Source organism: Narcine bancroftii, chromosome 6 (assembly GCF_036971445.1).
Source record: "Narcine bancroftii isolate sNarBan1 chromosome 6, sNarBan1.hap1, whole genome shotgun sequence".
NCBI classification, from domain to species: domain Eukaryota; kingdom Metazoa; phylum Chordata; class Chondrichthyes; order Torpediniformes; family Narcinidae; genus Narcine; species Narcine bancroftii.
Window position 1 is genome coordinate 81,827,416 of NC_091474.1, and position 22,058 is coordinate 81,849,473.

A 22,058-nucleotide genomic window follows, 5' to 3' on the forward strand; every position below is an offset into this window, starting at 1 on the left:
GAACAGAACAAAGTGAAAGTTCACCCGTTTACCCTTTCCAGGACTATGGGATTGACAAAAGTATTTTCCAGAACCCAGCAAAGCTGCACCTGACGATCGGAACACTCATCCTGCTCAACGAGCAAGATGTTACCAGAGCTTGTGAACTGCTGCAGAAGTGCAAGGAGGACTTTATTGAGTGAGTAAAATCCAAGGCAATTTTCAGCACTCTGTTGCTCCTCCAGGCTGAACTATTTTTAGACAGGATTAAATGGCACAAAACAGTTCATTTGTCACAAACACCTTTCTGATGTTTATGCTCTGCTGGGCCTTAAATCGATCAATATAACCCTTCCTTGAGCTTGACCAGACATCTGTTAAATATATCTGTCCTTCATACCTCGCCCATTCTATGTGATAGCACATTCTCACCATTGGATAACAAAGATGTTTAATATGTCTTGGTTCTGAACTTTATGGTGAAGACTCTTTTGCGTTTCATGTTATTTGTATTCTTCCCATTGTCTGTATGAACAGTTTAGGTAGGAAGTTCTGAGCAAATAACCCAAAGTGCAGAAACTAGCTATCATTTGAAATACCAACAGCTGAAAGCCCAGGCTTTAATATGACCGATTATATTCCGATTTTCTACTGTGGCTTATGCAGAAGCTGTATTCAAGAATTGTTCCTATGGAGTCCAAGATGTATGTACCAGACCACTATGATAATCCTTTATAACACAAAATACACAAAAATTTGCTTTCCTGAGTTTGCTCTGTTAAGGCACACAAAAAGGCCACCATGAATATGGAGATACAGTGGTACATTTGGAGAGCTACTGCCTCACAGCACTGTCAACCTGAGCTCCGGTGTTGTCTGTATATGCTCCCTGCCAGAGTGGCTCAGAAAGTGTAGCGGTTAGCGCAGCTCTATTACAGCGCCAGCGACCCAGGTTCGAATCCGGGGCTCTCAGTAAAGAATTTGTACTGTCTCCTGCCTGTGTGGATTTCCTCCGGGTGCTCTGGTTTCCTCCCACCCATCAAAAACGTACGGTGAATATAGGATAATTGGGTGTAATTGGGCGGCACATGGGCCGAAAGGGCCTGTTACCGCTACTATTTAAACTTAAAATAAGTCTGTGGTTTCTCCTCTAGTGCTCTTGGTTTCCTCTTGTTTCCCAAAGATGTGCAGGTTGGTAGGTCAATCGGCCACTGTAAATTGCCTCTGAGCCTGGAGACGAGTGGTAGAATCTGGAGGGTGTTAATTGGAATGTGGGGAAAAAGTGGTTAAAGGGACTGGAGTGGGGAATGGGATTGCTCTGCAAACTCAATGGGGCAAAAGGGTCTCCTTCCATAACATAATTTGTGTACAATCTACCATGCAGTAAGTGGTCAAATGTTTCGACCACTAGATGTCATTAATCACTTGAAAATGCTTCACGGCATCCTTTCCCTTCAGTCTGGATTGGATCAGTTTAAATCCACAGTGGAACAATTGATTCGGTTGATACTAAACTAAATAGCAATGAAGGTATTGACAGCTTCCTGCACAAATTTCAAATTGTTAAATCCACTGAAAATACTAGTGGTGAGTTCCAACTACTTTAATAAAGTTTGGGCAAAAGATGTGCAAAAGTTGGATTCATGATTTTATATCAATGTATTTCAGCTGTATGAAACTATTGACGCCACCTCCAAAATTCAAAGAATACAGGGATATCAGCACATGTTGAAACAAATTGATATCCTCCTTCAAAGACTGAAACCTTGTAGGAATCTTGTGCAATTGGCAACATTCTTGGGGACTCCCACAAATGTTCAAAGTTCAGATTTTCTGTCAGAGTGCATGACATCACATGCAACCCTTCGATTCGTTTCCCAGTGCGCTAGGCAGAATTTTTACTCCCACATCCAGTTGACACAGACAAATATAATGCTGGCAACCAAAAAAAAAAGGAACCTTGTGCTGTTGATGCAGCCAAATCTATTATTAATGCCTGGCAGGAGAAGTCAAACACCAGTAAAGAAACAGAACTATTAGAAACCACTTCATCTGGTGTATCCAGGAGATTTATGAAGATGATACTGGAACTAGAAAATTTTTTAGTTACGAGGAAAGATTAGATTGCTTTCTTTAGAACCAAGGAACCTGCAGGAAATGTTACTGTTTGTAAAAGTACAAGAAATCGAGACAGAGTAAATAGCAAAGAGCTGAGGGGTCAGAATATGGGAGCATAGATTTAATGTAATGAAAAGCAGAATTAAAGGATAGATAAGTGGGGGGGGGGGGGAGAAAGCCTCCCATGGGAACCGGGAACATGCTTTATGTAAGGTTTGTGCGGACAGAAACCATCAGGGCATTAAGCTAGTGAGGAGAAGTCTATTTGAAGAGCTGAGAGCTGCAGAGCTTTGTACGAGATGTGTTAAGATGTGTAGGTTTTAATTAGCAGAGGTACAAAGGCAAGGGCTTCATACCCAATGCCTGTGTCATTACCTGTCTGAATTCATTCATGAGATGGAAGTGTATGACTAGCAAGGCCACCATGTGTTGCTAGTGTTTAAAACACTGGCCTGTTTTGGGTTCTACTGTGTAGGGATTATGGACTATTTTTGCTGTATTGTCCTTGTAAATAGGATGGATTTTCAATGTATTCAAGAACAGGAACCTGTGCCCCAATATGGGCAAGATAAAGGAGATGATTGTGGACTTCAGGAGGATGATGGTTGACCATTCTGCACCACACATCAGCGTTTTCATTGCGGAAAATGTGGAGACCACCTTGGTGTGCATATAAGGGACAACCTATCCTGGACTCACAACACTTCATATTCAGGAAGGTGCAGCAATACCTACACTTGCTAAGGAGGGCAAGGCTACTGGTTCCCATCTTGACAGTATAGACCCAATTGAGGGTCTTGTGTGGTATGGTAGCTGCAAAGCATCAGACTGCAGGTCTATACTGAGGTCCATTAAAGCAGCTGAGAGGATCACTGGGGTCTCCTTTCCCTCTATAAACTACATTAAAATGCTCAAGGATTTATAGAGATCCTTTTCATCCAGTTCATAGAATATTCAACCTAGTATCATTAAGAAGAAGGTACCTGTACAGGAGAATCAAAATCAGGACTGCCAGACTAGGGAATAGCTACATCCCACTGGCTGTGAGACTAATTAACAAGAATCCTGCAACCATGACAATCATCCCAAATATTTATATATATTTATTTTGTTTATTTCTGTGATCTTTATGTACTGAGTATTGCACGTTTTTGTGCATGCGCCGTGGTCTGGAGAGATTTTTTTTGTTGTTGTGTTTTACATGTACAATCAGATGATAATGAACTTTTTATTCCATATTTATTTAATTCACTTAATTTGTTTCTCATTGCCCTTGTGGGACATTTGAACTTGTGGCACCAGGTTGTTAGTCCAGTAACAACAACTGAGGGATTGTACTCCTGTGATTATGAATCTCTTTTACCATACGCATTAATCTATATTGATACACTTCAGGATTTTCCATTTGGTAAATCTACCTTATTTTAAATGGGTAACTGTGGTTGAGGAGGACTCAAACATCTAGTGCAGTAAGTTTTATTTGTTTTAATCCTCTCTTTGTAAAAGTAGTGATTTATTTGTTGTGGTAACTTTTAGCAATCTCCTCAGTCATGTATTAATAGGTTAATTGAGTTTGTATGCAAAGTATTTTTGGCACAAAATTGGACTTTTTAGACCAACAGGGCTATATTAATGTTTAATAGGCATGTGATGCTTCTCCCATTAAAAGAAAATCAACCCCTTCTTCATCTCCTCTTCTGAATCACTCCTCATGTTTAAAAGCAGCAATGTAACCATTGGGTAAGAGCAGGAGAGTGGGACATATTTAGATGATTCTTTTGCAGACCTTCCACAGGGCACAATGAATTGAACAGGTTCTAAGCATTTTTAGTGCGATGCTGCTAAGGGTTGGGAAGTTGCAGCTTTATTTCCACAGGCTCTAAACTGTAAAAACTGATGAATCAAGTTAGCAGCAAGTTGTGAAGGACTGTGAAATGATCTGCCACCTCCCACCCACGCCCCCCCTCCCCCCCCCCCACCACCACAGCCCTCACCATTTGGCAAGGTTTTATCAAGCACACTGCACCTCATGTTGTCACGCTCTTTGTCAAAGCAAAATCTGTAAACAAGTGCAGTTTTACAGGAACAGCCATGGTTGCGTATGGTTTTGAGCTCTCCTGCTGATCCGCAGAGCATTGTGCCAAGACACTCCGTGGCACAACATGTTGTTACAGCAACAGCTCTGCCAAAAGATTGACCTTCTTCCCCAGCTCCCCTTGATAGCTGGAAGGACTACATCAGAGCTGATTTAAGCTACGAACAAACTGGGGCTTTGTTTTCAAATGAAAAACATTATTCAACAGAAAAGATTTGTGCATTTTAGTACAATGAGGTGCTAGTTCATCACACTCGTGATGAGGTTTACATCAATGCTCTGAGCAGTCCTGGGCTGCCTATTTCCATTCAGCCTCCATTAAGGTTCCTTTATTGTCATGTACATAATACACAATATTTGTGAATTTTGACATAAAAGAAAAATCCTAATCCGATTCTGAGCAGCTGTTAAGGTAACAGAAAAATACAATATTTATTTACATGGGAAATAATAACATAATTTTGCATTTAACTCCAGTAAATTGCAGAAATAAAAATGGAAAATCTAGGAAAAGGAGATACAACAGCATCTGTAGAAAGTACACATAATAAAAGTATAATTCCTCATCACAAACGAAGAGCATGACATGTTAGCAATTTGTATTTTCAGTTTTATAATTCAACATTTGCAACTTGATTTTAATCTGTATAGTTACAAATCTCTGGTTCCTTCAAACACTCCATCTTAAAATTCTTGTGTTATTGCCTTCATGACTTCACTTCTCCCTTTGACTGGTAATGGTCCCTTCCAAACACTGCCTTCCTCTGACTTTGGCTCTTATACAACTCACTCCTCACTGACTGTGGCCAGGTATGTTCTTGGGAATTCTGCCCTGAAGCCTTCTGTTTCTCCATAAATTTGTGCTCTAAATCAGCTAGTCTCAATAGGGACACTACCTTCTGACTGTGATGGGCTAGAGCAGCCATTCTCAGCAGGAACCATGCTGCCTCCCTGAGGGTCACACAACATTTAAGAGGGGGCCACAGACTGAAATCAGAAAGTATTTTTAATGTTTTGATGTAGTCAGTAGAAGTATGGAAGAAACCAACTGAATGACTGTTTCACAGGCAATGGGGGCCATAAAGTTTGAGCAGAACTAAATGGGCCATGGTCAAAAAAAGGTTGCTCCAAAAGCCTGAATATGCCTGAGATTGTCTGATCTCGGAAGCTAAGCAGGCTCAGGACTTGGAGGGGAGACCTACCTAGGAACGCCAGGTGCTGTAGGTTTCTGTGAGGGGCGCTGGTCAAAGTGGTGGCTCTCTGTCTGCCTATCTATGGTGCATTCTAAATGTAGTTTTACCTTTACCAAATCATGCTCCATGTCCAAGCTTTGATCACTCTTCCTAATACCAACAATTTTGCCTCCAATTTTTATAAATTTCACCATTTGGGATTTTTCTACATAAATTCTTTAAGACAATTTGCTGTTATTTTTTTAGAAAGTAGATTAGGAGAATTCGTTTAACTGAGATGTTAGTTGAAGATCCAGACATTAACCTGTTGTGATGATCATTTTGAAACCTTTGGCCATAAACTATATTGTTTTATAACTTGCAAGCAAAATTTTAAATGAGTTCATGTTTATGGAGGTGGCAATTCAATCTGGAAGACAATGGAACAGTTTAGAAATAACAAAGGCTTGTATCAGGGTTCAAGAGCAGATGAATTGAGGTAGAACTGCAAATGGCAATGTGAGTATAATGTTCAGTTGGAGTGCAGTTAAGGAATTAACTGGTCATGAACAGGCAGATTTAATTCCATAGTCATTTAAAAGATTTATGCAGTACCTACAAAAACGTATCACTCGTACGCCATTCTGAAATCGTCCTTCGTGTGAAGTTGGCATGGTCTTATTTCAGCTCTCGTGTATTTATTTTGAATAACTTGATTTGTTTGCTTCAAAAATGGAGGAAAGAAATGATGTTCTGAACTAAATGATCCTTAATGGGCATGTTGCACTGGTAAATTTGACAGATTTTCTTTGCAGGAATCTTCACTAGTGATTCTCAGGCATCACTAGAGAAGCAAGCACTTTTCATTGTTAATATCAAATGATAGTATTGATAGGATTCTGTATATGGTCTCACTTTTTTTATTTGAATACATACAGTAAAACCCCTTGGTATGCTGAATTCAAGCAATTGGTAACTTCAAGCAACCAACAAAAAAAACTCATAGAAAATAATTAGGCAAGAAAATATGGAAGTTTAATATTGGCATGCCCTGCCAATTTAATTCACCAATCCATGCGACATGCAATTCCAAGCAACTGGAAAATTCATTTATATGGCATCTACCAATCCCCATAGGTGCTAGATACCAGGGTCTTGCAGGTCAACTAATATTTAAGGGGCCCCTCCTACGCCATTTTTTTTTTGTCCAATTGCAATACTGTGCAATGTGAATCGGGCAAGGATATTCTGGGTAATTGGCGTGAATAATAACTACAGCAGCTTATAGTCAACTCCAGGAAGAGTGGGGAAAGTAGTGTATTCCAGACTTTGCTCTGACCTGTGATTGTTGGCTTGCATTGGCCTTGATTTGTTTATAAAAATCCTCATTTCTTATTTCAAATGCATTCCTGTGTCTTTGCTCTTTTTGAACTCTGTGATCTTCAGGATATCTGTACATAAATTTGCACATACAGATCTACAGCAAGGTAACAGGCCCTTTCGGCTCACAAGCCTGTGCCACCCAGTTACACTTAAGTAACCTAAAATTCTGTTACCTTTGCTCTATTAATTTAATCTTTAATTTAGACATACAGCACCATAACAGACCATTCCTGCCCTCAGGACTGTGCTGCCCAATTCACCCAATTGACCTACAACTCTATATACTTTGAAAGGTGGGAGGAAACCAGAGCACTGGAGGAAACTCACGCAGGCACAAGGAGAATGTACAAATTCCGTACAGACAGCGCTGAATCCTCACCCTGGTCGCTGGCTCTTCAACAGCATTATACCAACCTCTTCCCTAACCGTGCTGCCCATTTTTCTCCAATCGTGACCTCTTAGCCTTGCATCCTTTTTTTTAAATTTCCATGCTTGACTGCTTCTTTATCTAGCTCAGTTGCAGCTCTGCGATTCCCTTTCTCAGCTTCTTCACCTCTCCACACACCTCTCCTTTAAAACCTTCAGCTTGACCAAGTTTTTGATTCCTGAACTTGCACAACTTGGCTTGATTCATTGCCTTGCAGAACCGTGGCAGTTTTTGGCTTTATTAAATGTAAGTTTGTTGCTGAGACTGCAGAAACTGAAGCTTGAGGCATGGAGTAAGTGATTAAAAATAGTCCTGCAGTTTGTGGGGAGAGTGAATGAGAACTTCAATATCCATTTGGCTGACAAGAATACTGCCACCTTTGAATTGCTCCATGTGGGAGGAGAAGGTGGGGGAATGGGTAGAGCGAGGGTGGGTTTTTGGTGGTTGATCAGCTTGGCACAGAATTGGACAGCAAACCTTTGAACATCTGGGTTAGGCTGCAGTTTATGGAAAGGGGAACAGATTTCACTGATGACCTTTTGGAATTGAATGGCAAGTACAAAAAATGCTGAAATCAGCCTTATGATTTTGGGTGGAGGGTGCTGTGAGGAGCATTGTGTGACACGGGTGGAGGGGCATGGGGGGAGGAGCTTGTGTGACACGGGTGGAGGGGCTCATGTGACATGGGGAAGAAGGAGTCATGTAATGAGGGGTGCAAGGGCACCATGTGTGATGGGGGGGTGCAAGGGCCGTGTGTGACGGGGGGGGTGCAAGGGCCGTGTGTGACGGGGGGGGTGCAAGGGCCGTGTGTGACGGGGGGGGTGCAAGGGCCGTGTGTGACAGGGGGGTGCAAGGGCCGTGTGTGACGGGGGGGGTGCAAGGGCCGTGTGTGACGTGGGGGTGCAAGGGCCGTGTGTGACGGGGGGGTGCAAGGGCCGTGTGTGACGGGGGGGGTGCAAGGGCCGTGTGTGACGGGGGGGTGCAAGGGCCGTGTGTGACGGGGGGGTGCAAGGGCCGTGTGTGACGGGGGGGTGCAAGGGCCGTGTGTGACGGGGGGGTGCAAGGGCCGTGTGTGACGGGGGGGTGCAAGGGCCGTGTGTGACGGGGGGGTGCAAGGGCCGTGTGTGACGGGGGGGTGCAAGGGCCGTGTGTGACGGGGGGGTGCAAGGGCCGTGTGTGACGGGGGGGTGCAAGGGCCGTGTGTGACGGGGGGGTGCAAGGGCCGTGTGTGACGGGGGGTGCAAGGGCCGTGTGTGACGGGGGGGTGCAAGGGCCGTGTGTGACGGGGGGGTGCAAGGGCCGTGTGTGACGGGGGGGTGCAAGGGCCGTGTGTGACGGGGGGGTGCAAGGGCCGTGTGTGACGGGGGGGTGCAAGGGCCGTGTGTGACGGGGGGGTGCAAGGGCCGTGTGTGACGGGGGGGTGCAAGGGCCGTGTGTGACGGGGGGGTGCAAGGGCCGTGTGTGATGGAGGAAGGGTAAGGTGCATGTGTATGACGGGTGCAGAGCTTTTATGACCTGGAGGGAAAGGGATGTTCTGGCAGAGGGGGAATGGTTTCTTTTTGGTGCAAGGGAAGGGGTTGTACGAAGCACAGCAGGGATATTGTGGTGAGGAAGAAAGAGCAGAATCGAAGGAGTGGGCTGGACTTGGGGGGGGAAAAGCTTGAATGTTTAAATGGTTATATGGTTATGGAACAGGGCTCAATTTTTAGGTAGAGAGTGGATCCCAAGTGTAGTTGAATATGAGACAGATAATTGAGACCTGTATCTGGGTTTGGAAGCTTTTGGTAGTTTACATTTTACTCAGTATCAAAAAGAATTATTCAGCTCATCAGTTGAAGGTCCATAAACATTTAAAGTACCAGCATATTTGGTTAGGAATGTTTTGCATCAATTCTCTTGTTTTTATAACATACTCAACATTTTTCTCTCAACTGCATAAACAGCAGTCCGTTCAGATTCACCAGAGTTCTTGAATATAAATGAGTAGCAATGGATTCAGTCTTCTGCTTCAGTAAACACAGTTTAAATAGTTTCTCTCAGGAGATCATGATTCATGTTTGTTAGGAAAGCATCTTTTAGTTGTGTGAAAAAGTGAAGTAGTTTTTTTAGATGTACAGTAAATTAAGGATCTTCTTCAGGTATACTTTCCACAGTAGAATTAGAACAGATTCGATTTAGTTTTAATTTTTAATTTCTTTCCTTCATTTTGTACAAGTCATTTCAATAAATGGGTTTAACGTGGATACATAGATCATTTCAATTAAATGCTTTTGAGATATTATAAGCAATTATTGAGGTAGTTTTATCTGCTTTTTTCATTTTTTGTGCATCCTTGTTTGTATGCAAATGAATTATGTAATTGTCAATGTATTTATGCTTGTATGTCAAACTCAATAAAAATCTTTTAAGAAAGACGTAAAACATACTTTCATTGAAGAAAGTTTAGGAGGGGACTATTTATTTTAAAACATATTCTCTATTTACAACTGTCAGGCAGTACAGGCAGTCCCTGGGTTATGAACGTCTGACTTATGGGCAAACGGACTACACTTGGCTTCCAGTGTGTCGGCTGGAGTAAGGAGAACACCGTCTGCCATTTTAAGTCTAATCACGATACCGTGAACACTATGTTGAATGTGCTGACTTTAAGAAATTGACTGCAGTAATTTTATATGCATAGAAAGGTAAAATATATACTTAGACAAACAGTTGACTAACTAATGCTAAATGTACCTGTTCTGACTCACCTTCAAATTTGACAGACAGACTTGGGAACAGATCTCGTTCGTACAAGGATGTTGCCTGGCTTACAGAATCTAGATTACAGAGAAAGGGGACTTTATTCATTGGAATGTAGATGGCTGAGAGCGGATTTGATAGAGGTATTTAAAATTATGAAGGGAATAGATAGAGTAGATATAAATAGACTATTTCCCCTGAGGGCAGGGGAGGTTGGAACAAGAGGGCATAAGTTGAGGGTAAAGGGGCAAAACTTTAGGTGAATATTAAAGGATGCTTTTTCACTCAGAGAGTGGTGGCAGAATGGAATGATCTTCCAAAAGAGATAGTTGTGGCAGGGTCCCTTCTATCATTTAAGAGAAGATTGGTTGTGTACATGGATGTGAGGGGTTGGAGGGTTATGGGTGGAGAGCAGGAGGGGGAAACTAGTGGAGTTGTTCAAGTGAACTGGCGTGGACTTGAAGGGCCGACATGGCCTGTTTCCACGCCGTAAACAGTTATATGGTAACCTGGGGACTGCCATTAGTTAGGTGTGGGGTGGGTGTTTTGTATGGGCTCAAAGATGATTATAAAGCAGAATCTATAAGAGCAAAGGAAACAGAACTTAATTCATTACAAGTTTATTGTCATTTGTAATGGGGCATAGTGACAAAGTTTGTTTTGTGTACAATCCAGCTGGTGACCCCATATATAAAGCAGCAATTAACAACAGGGTGAAGTGTGCAGGTACAGAGTGAGATCAGTGAGAAAAGAGCAATGACAATGTAGTTTTACGAGCGTGAAGTTTGTTCAGGAGTGGGTTGTATAAAAAGGAGCAATGATTCAGCATACAGGAGGGAGATTGAAAAATTGGCCGAATGGCACCAAAACTATGGAACTGATTGTTGACTTCAAAAAGAAAAAAACTAGATGTGCACGATCCAGTGATCCTTGGGGAATCCGAGGTGGAGAGGGTGAGCAAATTTAAGTTTTGAGTCTCTATCTGGGAGAGTCTTTCCTGGACCCACACACAAATGGCATCATTTAGAAAGCACGTTAGTGCCTCAACTTCCTTAGAAGTTTCCAGAGGTTTAGTATGAAGTTGGAAACCCTGGCAAATTTCTACAGATGTGTGGTGGAAAGTGTGCTGACCAATTGCATCACCGTCTGGAATGGAGGTTACCCATACTGCTAAACGGAAAGCCCTGAAGAAGGTAGTAGAAATAGCACAGGATATCACAGGCAAATCCCACCCCACCACCAAGAACATCTACAGGGAACACTGCTGTCAGAGAGCAGCAGCGATCATCAAGGATCCACACCACCCAGCGCATGCTCTGTTCTCACTGCTGCCATCAGGAAAGAGGTCTACCACAAGACTCACACCAGCAAGTTCAGGAATAGCTGCTACCTCTCCACCATCAAACTCCTCAACTCAACCTAATAAACTCAGTCAGGGACTCATTTAAGAACTCTTACTTTTGCATTTTTTCCCCCCTCTTTGTATTGCAGTCAGTTTGTTTCCATTTCTTTATTTGTTTACATGTGTATGTTGTGTACAGTTTTTACTTTGCACTATCAGTAAGTGGTAAGTCTGCCTGGCTGGCAGGAAACAGAATCTCAGGGTTGTATGTGATGTCATGTATGTACTCTGACAATAAATCGGAAAAGTGACTAATGGGAGGGAAGAAACTGATCTTGAATATGATGGTGTGTGGTCTTACATTGCTGAAGGAGGGGGAAGAGGGTATAGCCTGGGTGAGATGTCTTTTAATATGTTGGCTGCCTTTTGGTGAAGGTCATCAAGCAATTCATTGCTTGACTTTTATATTTTACTGAGACTAGGTGTACTATCCTCTACTTTGAGAATTCCATTATTATGCTATTATACCACCAGCCTCCTGGCTCAAATCTGGCACTGTCTGTGAGGAGTTTGTACGATCTCCCCTTGTCTTCATGGGTTTTTGCCATTCAAAACATACGTGGGTTGCCAGTAATGTTGGAGTAATTTTGGTGCCATGGGGCTCATGCACCAGAAGGGCTGTAATGTCTGAATTAAAAATAACTCTGATAATCTAACCTCTGAGTGGTTGATCTAGCTGTATCTGTGTTCAAGTGACTTACTCTTTGCTCCCTTGGTTACTTTCAGTAAACTCACAGAAGGAAAACCACTCCTTGTGAGGGTAAAAGGGGTTGAATACATGAATGATGACCCAAGTATGGTTGATGTTCTTTACGGAAAAATTGAAATGAAAAATGGAACAGACAAGTAAGTGATTAAGATTGCGATACTTTATTCTATTTCCGTCTCCACGGGAAGACTAAAATCTGAGGGAATTAATTCATTCTTAAAACTAATTTAATATTTCTACCCTGCATCTTTCTCTTACTGGATGATCCTCCTGACATTCTCATACAAAGCATATGTTCAAAAATAATAGAATTTAAATTCCACTACATTGCATTCTCCCTGTATTCTGTGAAAAACAAAGCAAGGTGGTAATTTGAAAATGACTATGGCCTAGTTATTTACATGATCACTATTCAGGAAACCTTGCTATTCACAATTGTTTTCATAGAGTAATGATCTGAAATGCACTCTGTGAAAAGATGATGTAAGCAGATGTAATATAATTCCACAAGAAAGGTTGAATACTTGAACCAATTTCAAATGCACGTGGACTACAAGTCAATGACCATCTAATGTTGGTTAATGCTGCTACTTCGATGCTTGTCATGGAACCGTAGAATATTACAGAACAGAAAACAGGCCATTCAGTTTGTGCCAAAATAGTATTCCGCTAGTCCCACTGACCTGCACGCGGTCCATAACCCTCCAGACCTCGCCCATCTCCATGTATCTATCCAATTTATACTTAAAACAAGAGTGCATTGACCACATCAGATGGCAGCTCGTTCCACACTTCCACCACTCTCTAAGTGAAGAATTACCCCTACTTTTTCCCCTAAACCTTTCCCCTTTCTCCCTAAAGCCATATCCTCTTGTATTTATCTCTCCTAATCTTAAGTGGAAGGAGCTTACTTACATTTATTCTATCTATACCCTTCATGTCAAATCTCCCTTTATTCTTCTACGATCCAAGGAATAAAGTCATAACGAAAAGAAAAAGTTTGAAAACCACTGTTTTAATCATACCTAATTGACTCGTTATGTGCACGGTTTCATAGCTCCAAAGGAAATGGGCCAATGACAATTTTTCTCAAGCAAAATATTTCAGTAACACTTGGGTCTAGAGTAGTGGTTCTCAACCTTCCCTTCCCACTCACATACCACCTTAAGCAATTCCTTACTAATCACAGAGCACCAAAGGCATAGGGATAACTTAAAGTGGTTTGTGAGTGGAAAGAAAAAGGTTGAGAACCACTGTCCTAACCTGTTTAATCTTTCCCTGTAACTCAACTCCTGAAGACCTGGCAATCATCGTAAATCTCCTCTGCACTCTTTCATTCTTGCTGATATTCTTTCTGTAGTTAAGCAATCCGAACTGCACACAATACTCCAAATTTGGCTTCATAAACCTCACCATAACATCCAACTCCTGTACTCAATTCTCATGACCCCTGCACTTCCTTTGTGAACAGATTGCAGCGGATTGCTGATGGACTCCTGGAGCGATTTACTGCCTCAGGGCTGATGGGGAGAGAGTGGGACAAGGTGAAGCTCCATGCTACGCTGATGAATACACTTTTCAGAAGAGACCTGACAGGTATGTGCATAATACTCATCCCATCCAATACAATCAATCACAACCAGTGTTATAGATGCTGGACTCCCATGTAACTCTTCTTTGGCTTGGCTTCGCGGACGAAGATTTATGGAGGGGGTAAAAAGTCCACGTCAGCTGCAGGCTCGTTTGTGGCTGACAAGTCCGATGCGGGACAGGCAGACACGATTGCAGCGGTTGCAAGGGAAAATTGGTTGGTTGGGGTTGGGTGTTGGGTTTTTCCTCCTTTGCCTTTTGTCAGTGAGGTGGGCTCTGCGGTCTTCTTCAAAGGAGGTTGCTGCCCGCCAAACTGTGAGGCGCCAAGATGCATGGTTTGAGGCGTTATCAGCCCACTGGCGGTGGTCAATGTGGCAGGCACCAAGAGATTTCTTTAGGCAGTCCTTGTACCCATGTAACTAAGAGCAAGATAAACAGGCTGTGATATTAATTCTTCTGAATTTGTTATTTGAGATATTCCACAGACTTGCACTTCAGTTATACCAATATTTGTAAAAGGTAAAAGCAGATCTGTATATAGTCATGCAGCATGGAACAGGTCCTTTGGATCAACTCCTTCATCTTGACCAAGTTGGGTTAGTACCATTTGCCAGTATTTTTTCCATATTTTTCTGTGCCCTTCCTATGCATATACATGTGCAAATGTACCTTGAATGTTAGAATTCTACAGTTTCCATTGGAAGCTTGTTCCAGATGCGAACCACCCTCTGAGTGAAAAAGTTCCCCCTTGAGTCAGTATAGTTCTGAAGGGCCTAAACTTGAAATGCTTATGTGCAGTAATATTTCAAATAAGAGTGACTTTTAAGAGTTTATGATTTTACTAAAACCACTAGCCAGAGGAAATACCGTTTCTTATTGATATAAAATCTTGCACAAAGTATCCAAATCCTACATTAATTTTGTGCACACTCTCATATCTTAAAGCAGCTATTCTCAACCTTTTTTGGCTATGGGACTCCTGCTGAAAGCTTATGCACCCACTTCCCTGTAAAGCAGTCAAGTTTTGTTTTTTTCCGTACTTCTCTCCCACCCTCGATACACCTTGCCCCGCCTCCTTTATTAAGGATTTCCGTCCGCGCTCCCCGGGGGGGGGGCATATGGTCCCCATTAAGAATAGCTGTCATAAAGTATGCCTTCCAGTGAGATATACAACTTTCTTTATCGTTTGCTGGAAAGGGCAAGGATTACAAGGAAATTGTAAACGTCCACAGATTATAGATATCCACACCCTGCTGCCTGTTTGTTTCCATCCACCAAGAAACAGCTAAAATTTTATTCTTATTTAATCTGGTGTGTGGGTGCTTTCTGTTGAGTTTTTAATTAAGTTGGAATGCTCCTTCTCAGTTTCTTAAGAATGATTTCAGAGTTGGAATAAGCCTAAATGACAAGTTTTTAAATGAAGAATGGACAATTTGAGACCTGCAGGAGGCCACAAAAGAGTGATGGGAAAGGAATAGCTGGGATACACTCATCTCACACCATCTGATTTCCACTGTGAAAGTAAACTGTGGTGAGATCTAGTGTTGTTTATGGATAATATGAATTACTGTCCAAAAATAATGTTATTTCCTTTGGAACAGAGGAGAGATTTAATTGAAGTCCACATGAGTGCCACAAGACTCGCTGCTTCCCCTCCACCATCAGACTCCTCAACAACAAACTCAATCAGGGACTCATTTAAGGACATTTACTTTTGCACTTCATTGTTTTTGCCTATCTGTATTGCACAGTCAGTTTGTTTACATTTCTTTATTTGTTAACATGGGTACAATATGTACAGTTGTTGTTTTTTTGCACTACCATTAAGTAGTAATTCTGCTTCGCCCGCAGGAAAAAGAATTTCAGGGTTGTGCGTGATGCCACGTATGTACTCTGACAAAAAATCTGATCCAGAGAGACTGATTAGGAGGAAACCTACTCCTCAAATTTAGAAGATCGAAGTTTTAAGATCATAAAGTATTTACTGGGATTAGGATGGTAGTTGAGGGAAAACAAATCTTCAAGAGTTTCATCGGTTCAGAGCTCTGCCTCAAAGGGATTGTCGAGACAGCAGCACTCATTACGTTTAAAAAGTATCTGGATAAGCACTTGGTTTGTCAGGACTAGAGACAAAATCGAAAGTTAGGTTAGATCTAGCTTTATCAGCTGCATGAATTTTCTGCGATAAGAATACCTTTTTGCCATCTTAGTTTGTTGGTGGTGATGAATTGTCAATAATGAAACCTCTGTTGCTTTCAGTGGAAGAACGAGACAGCAACACTGCTTTGGGGAAACAGAACATGCGTGAAAGGGAATCATTTGATGCCAAAAATGTGTTAAAGGTCAGCATTAAACCTCAGTAAAATGCACACTGTTCCTATGAACAACCTCTAAACAGTATGGTGGGACATTGTACAAAGTAGATAACCTCTCCAATGATTATTGGTCTCTAACTATGGAATTATTGATGGCTCAGAAGAATCATAATGAATTCTATTGAGTTTTTGTCATCACTCCAAATACACACTTGGGTGGAGCACAGAACCATTTGTAGGGCAAGAAGTTTGGTATGTAAAATCTAGGGAGAAACACACTTTTACATGACATTAAAAAGGTAGAATGTTTTAATCCCAGGGATGAGAAATGCATGTTAGTCTATTCGATGAGAGGTTCCTTCTTGTCTCTCAAGTACCTGTAAAGCATTTCTTCTACTATTTTGATGAGAGCATGTGAGTGTTTGGATATGAATTGAGACCAATACACGTCCAAACAATATCGTGAAAATAAGAGACGTGGTTCATTTCTTAATGTTATTGGGACATTATTTCCTACAATGTGATTGTTATGGTTTCTATATGAGTTGTAGCACAGAAACAGGCCCTTCAACCCTATCTACGCTAATCCTGTATAATAGAATTTGGCTCATAGCCTTCTGGGAAAATATGAATCATCAAGACATAGTTGTTTATTAACTTTGCATTCAGTCACTCTGTTTCCAAAGTAATTGTTTAGCTATATTTCTTTTGCTGCTAAGGTGTATTCTGAAATCTTGAAATATACTGTGAAAATGCAAGTCTTTGGAACATTGTAAAATGAGAATAATTGCATAATGAAAAAGGAAAAGGTCACATCTGACCAGTGACCGTTGATCTTCAAGGGCATCAACTTGGCTATGTTGATTGTGTTATCAGAAAATTGTGAATTTGAGCTGCACAGCGGGCTGCTGGACTACTGAGAGAGTACATTGCCTGAAATAATTATCTTCCAATGAAGTATTAAACACCGGAGAGTTTTATTTAAAGAGGAATTCTGATGCCTAGGTTAATGTGAGTGTCTGGAAGCCTCAAACACTACTGTCAACCATGACTCCTGGCAGCCCATTCCAGGGACTTAATACTCTCTGTATATATATATATATTAAAAAAAACACTTGCCCTGCATATCCCCCCGCCCATTCCTTAAATGCATACAGATGTCACGGTTGCGAACTTACCTTCGTCGGAAGTGGTGCCGTCCGCACTGATGATGTAAGCAGTTCAGTGTGTGGGAGTAATAGCACGCATGTGCAGTATATGGGATTATGGGTGATGATAGTTTAATCATTTTTCACTGATTCCCCTAAAAAGAGATTTCTTTAACTTGGTATGGAAAGTTTGACAGCAGAATTCTCTTTTTTAAACTGCGGGAATAAATATTTACCAGAATTAAACAAGATAAGACTTTATTTTCATTGAAAAGGATTTTGAAAATCATACAACAAATTACATCGCAAAACTAATTTGAGAATTTGAACCTTGATTTAATTATTGAAAGGTAGCAGCCCTGTAGCACCTAGAAAATTCTATATTTCTGTGAAGACTAAAATTGGATGCATAGCTCACACTCCGCTGACCATTGGCACCTTTACCATTGAGGTTGTCAAAAGCATCAAGTTCCTCAGTGTGCACGTGGTGGAGAACCTCACCTGGTCTCTACAGCAGCTCCATAGCCAAGAAAGCCCAGCAGCACCTCTGCTTCTTATTACATTCTACAGAAGATGTATTGAGAGTATCCTATGCAACTGTATCACTCCCTGGTGTGGAAGCTGTACCACCTCGGACTGCAAGACCCTGAAGAAGATCGTGAAGTTGGCAGAAAAGATCACTGGGGCACATCTTCCTAGCATGAAGGACATCTGCTACATTTGATGCAGGTGGAAAGCAATAAACATGAAAGATACCACACATCCTGAATGTTAACTGTTCTCCCTTCTGCCATTTGGCAGGAGGTACTGAAGCACTTGGGCCCTTACATCCAGACTGAGAAACCGATTTTTCCACCAGGCCATCAGGCTCCTGAACTCCAAGTGCAGATGTGGATAGTGTACTGTGGACTTTGTGTGTACGTCTTAATATCGTAATATTTTAATGTGTTAACTTCTTTCCTAACTTGTACCTATGTAAATATGCTCCGTGGTCCGGAAGAAACACTATCTCATCCTACCATGCGAACATTGTATGAACTATTAATAAAGTTGATTTGACTTGACCTTTAAAAATCCAACAAGATTTTTTTCTGTGCAATCAACCATACAAACACAAACAATGACATTTGTGTACAACGCTGGACATTTCAGACCAGGGAGAGAAATTGTACACCAAGTCCTGATGCAGAATACAATTTGAGTTTTGATTTTTCAGCATTGGTATTTAGTGGAGAAGTGGACTTTAAAATCCCATTGCAAAAATAAAAATTTGCTCGATAAACTTAGTGGTCAAGCAGCATCTGTGGAAGCAAAGAGGTAGTTAACATTACAGGCTGAGACACTGCATCAGGACTGATGTACGATTTCTCTCCCTGGTCTGAAATCTGATGGTTGTCAGACAAGTGTTGTCAAGTAGGTTTGGAGTAGCCTGGAGTTGTTTAATTCAGTTATTAGCACATTAAATCAGTAAAATCCCTGGTATCTGGCATTTTGGGAGCTAGTAGATGCCAAATAAGTGAATTTACTTGAGATTGTGTGTTGCGTGGATCGGCGAACTAATGGCGAGCTGTGCCAATTTTAAACCCATATTTTTTTTTAAAATGATTTACTTTCTGCAATTTTTTTTGCTGGTTGCTTGAGGCTGCCAGTTGCTTGAATTCTGGCTAACGAGTTTTACTGTGCATATAAACAAGAAGATGAAAATGTCTTTGTATCCCTTTTTTGTTTTGGTGCAGAAGAAGCAGATGTTGCTGGTTTCAAGAAACTGTTTTGCATCATCATTATTTTGTGAGCGAAGAACAGGATTTACAAGCTGTTGCTCCTTCTATGCAACACTTCACTTCCTGCCCACTGTCTCCCAGAGCAAATCCTTGCCAGGGTCTCAGTCATCAAAGACCATTCTTTGAACTTCCATCATCTGCCCAGCCATCAATCCCACCGATGTGGCTGAACCCCAACACCCCTCACCGATTACAGTGGACAATGAGGATTGTGCTTTCTGAACAATTTTTGGAAGCATTTTATGGATTTGGGCTGTTGATCATGAACATCACCTTAACATTTTCTTATCACGTACCTTTTTTTAAATATAACCTATTTTTGTGATTTCCTGTCATATTTTAAGTCTACTTCAAGCATCCAAAACCATGATGTGCAGAGTGTCATTGAAATGTCATTTTCTGCATTCACACTTGGACTTGTTCCCTGCTGATTTTGGTGCAGTCAGTGACAAACATGGTGAAAGGTTTCACTAGGTCTTTGTGACCATGGAAAAATGGTATCAGGGCAACTGGAATCCATCACTGCTGGCCGACTATTGTTGGACACTGACATGAAAGGCATTAGATGCTGAGTACAAATGAAAATCAGCGGAAAACATTTTTAGGTCAGTTGAATTAACACAGTGAGTCAGCATCATTATATGATTAAACATGCTAAATTTAATAAAAGTTAATGTTTCTCCAACTTCCAACGTGATGCAGCAAATCTGAAATTGTCTGTATGTTCAGTTTGAATTTGTCTATCATAATCCCAAATTTTAATTTTAGCAAGCAAACCTTTTGAAAAAAAATTGTTGTCCAGTGTTATCTGCTAAGGAAGTTGCCTAACTCCCCTCTGAATTACCTGAACCTCCACATCCCTCTCTAAGATTCCTTCCCAATCGTCTTCACTTCATTGTAACTAAAGCACCCCCTTATAAGGTGCCTGGACATTTCATAGCCCCATTCATTTTATCCTCCACTTGGACAAGAATTCAGGTAAACTAATTGAAATGCATCGGATCACTTCTCTCTGATTTTACAATCTTTGCTGTGCCTGATGAAAGTTGAAGCAGTGTGTGAAATGGCTAGTCCATTAAGAAGACTCGAGCCAAAATAGGATTTCCTACAGCCTATCTACTCCATTTGGAGAGACCCTGTAATTAGAAACACACTGAGGTCCTTTGGAGGCTAATTGCTTTTTAGGAAAGTTTAATCTGGTTTGAACCTCATGTAAAAGTAATCTTTCTTTCCCTTTGATGTGAAAGTGTTTTGAAAGTTAGCAAAAAAGCAGGAACACCTGGTTTTTTAACATTCAGATTTTGGTGTATGATATTTTAAGATTCCTAATTATGAAATTTAATATACGAGTCCTTGTAGTTTAGCTCTTTGAACCTCCAATTCAATCAAGCAGAGTTTCAAACAGTGGGAATAGTGGCAAAGGAAGTTCAAAGTTCAGATTTATTGTCAGAGTTCATGCATGACATCACATACAACCCTGAGATTCTTTTTCCCGTGGGCCAGGCAGAATTTCTACATATCGGTGGAGGAAAAAAATTTACCCAAGAAAAGTGAGCTGCTGCCTTATAGTTCCAGTAACCAGGGCCTAATCCTGACTGATGATGATGTCTATGTGGAGCTATGTTCTCACTGCAAATGTGTCAGTGTCTTCCAAGTGCTCCAGTTTCTTTGCAAATCCCAGACTTGCAGGTTGGTAGGTTAGTTGGCCGCAGTACCTTGAATATGTAGGTCATTGCTAGGGTCTGTAGGTAGTGATGGGAATAAGCAAGATTGGCATGGAATCATTGAAACTTATTCTTGTTGGCACAGGCTTTTTTTAAAATAACTTGCTCTTCTGACCCACAAGCCTGTTCTGCCCCAAATACACCCCTGTCACTAATTAACCCTTTAACCCCATACATCTTTGGAACCTGGGAGAATATCGGAGCACCCGGAGCAAACCCACACAGACACGGGGAGAATTTTCAAGCTCCTTACATACAGTGAGAGATTCGAATCCATGTTGCTGGCACTGTTATAACTAACTGCTGCATTAAATGAGTTGCTCTTGATGGGGCAAGCATATGTGCCCTGTGACTCTATATCTCTAGGTTCTTCCTGGGATCTCATTCATTCATTCATTGGTCTCCTGGCTCTCCATGGTCTGAGTGCATAGAAATCCTGACAGCCTCTGAATATAAATTCTGGGAGATTCCAGTTCACACAGTTTGGAGGGAGGTTGATTTTACCAATGAGCAAGCTGCAAGAAGATTGGGAGTTAGTGCGTTCAATGAATTACTCCCCTTCTGATCCAAAACTCCGATAAATACAGCTTGTTAAAGCAGTAACTGTGGCAGTGGGTAAGACAATATGGACTGTTATTTTGATAATTCAGTGGAGTTGAGTTATGTTTAGTCCAATCTACAAGACTAATATTTCTAATTGGTAAGTGACTGGTTGGTGGTGGGAACAATTCCTAACTTTTTCAGCCGGGCAGCATGGTTAGCATAGCAGTTAGCGCAATACTGTTACAGTGCCAGCAAATGGGTTGAAATCTGGCATTGTATGTAAGGAATTTGTTCGTTCTCCCTGTGTCTGCGTGGGTTTCGTCCAGGTGCTCCCATTTTCTCCTACCGTCAACAAAAATTACTTGGGGTTTGTCGGTTAATTGGGGAATTTGGGCAACATGGGCTTATGGGCCAAAATGGCTTGTGATTTGCTGTATTTCTTGAAAACAAACTATTTTTATGAATCAAGTACTTATTCATTCAGCACAAACCTCCACCTTCAAAGACTGTTTATTTCCTGCTGTTACCAGATTCCAGTTTATTGTCATGAGTGTGTTATGAAATGTGTTGTTTTGTGGCAGCAGAATTGTGCATTACTGGTGCAAAATTGCTGCAAATTACAGTTCCATAAAAACAATATTTAAATTAATAAATTATGTGAAAAGGGGGAGGGGTGGGAGAGTGAGACTCCTAAATGGATCTCTCATTGGCAAAAAAATGCCTTGCATTGTTTTTAATTGTACCTTTCCCTGTTAACTGTGTTGTTATTATTATGTAACAGTATATCTCGCACTACTTCTCTACAATTTTTTTATTTATGTTTATTATTGCTCTACGTGCTGTCTGAGTTGCACACAAAATGAAAATTTTTACAATTTCTTGGTTCACATGGTAATAAACAATTCAATTCAAGTAAATTGATAATGTTATGAT

At 41.2% G+C, this 22,058-nt stretch overlaps 2 protein-coding genes across 2 annotated transcripts in view; both read left to right on the forward strand.

The window, feature by feature from the left end:
- dnajb12a (DnaJ heat shock protein family (Hsp40) member B12a) overlaps nt 1-22,058 on the forward strand; it is a 352,456-nt gene that overhangs the window by 30,011 nt on the left and 300,387 nt on the right. The gene's annotated exons all lie outside the window — the stretch shown is intronic.
- ascc1 (activating signal cointegrator 1 complex subunit 1) overlaps nt 1-22,058 on the forward strand; it is a 31,001-nt gene that overhangs the window by 5,185 nt on the left and 3,758 nt on the right. The window contains exons 3-6 of the mRNA XM_069888064.1: nt 42-178; nt 12,042-12,161; nt 13,496-13,620; nt 15,874-15,956. Coding sequence (XP_069744165.1) covers nt 42-178; nt 12,042-12,161; nt 13,496-13,620; nt 15,874-15,956 — 465 coding nt within the window. The remainder of the gene's footprint in view (nt 1-41; nt 179-12,041; nt 12,162-13,495; nt 13,621-15,873; nt 15,957-22,058) is intronic.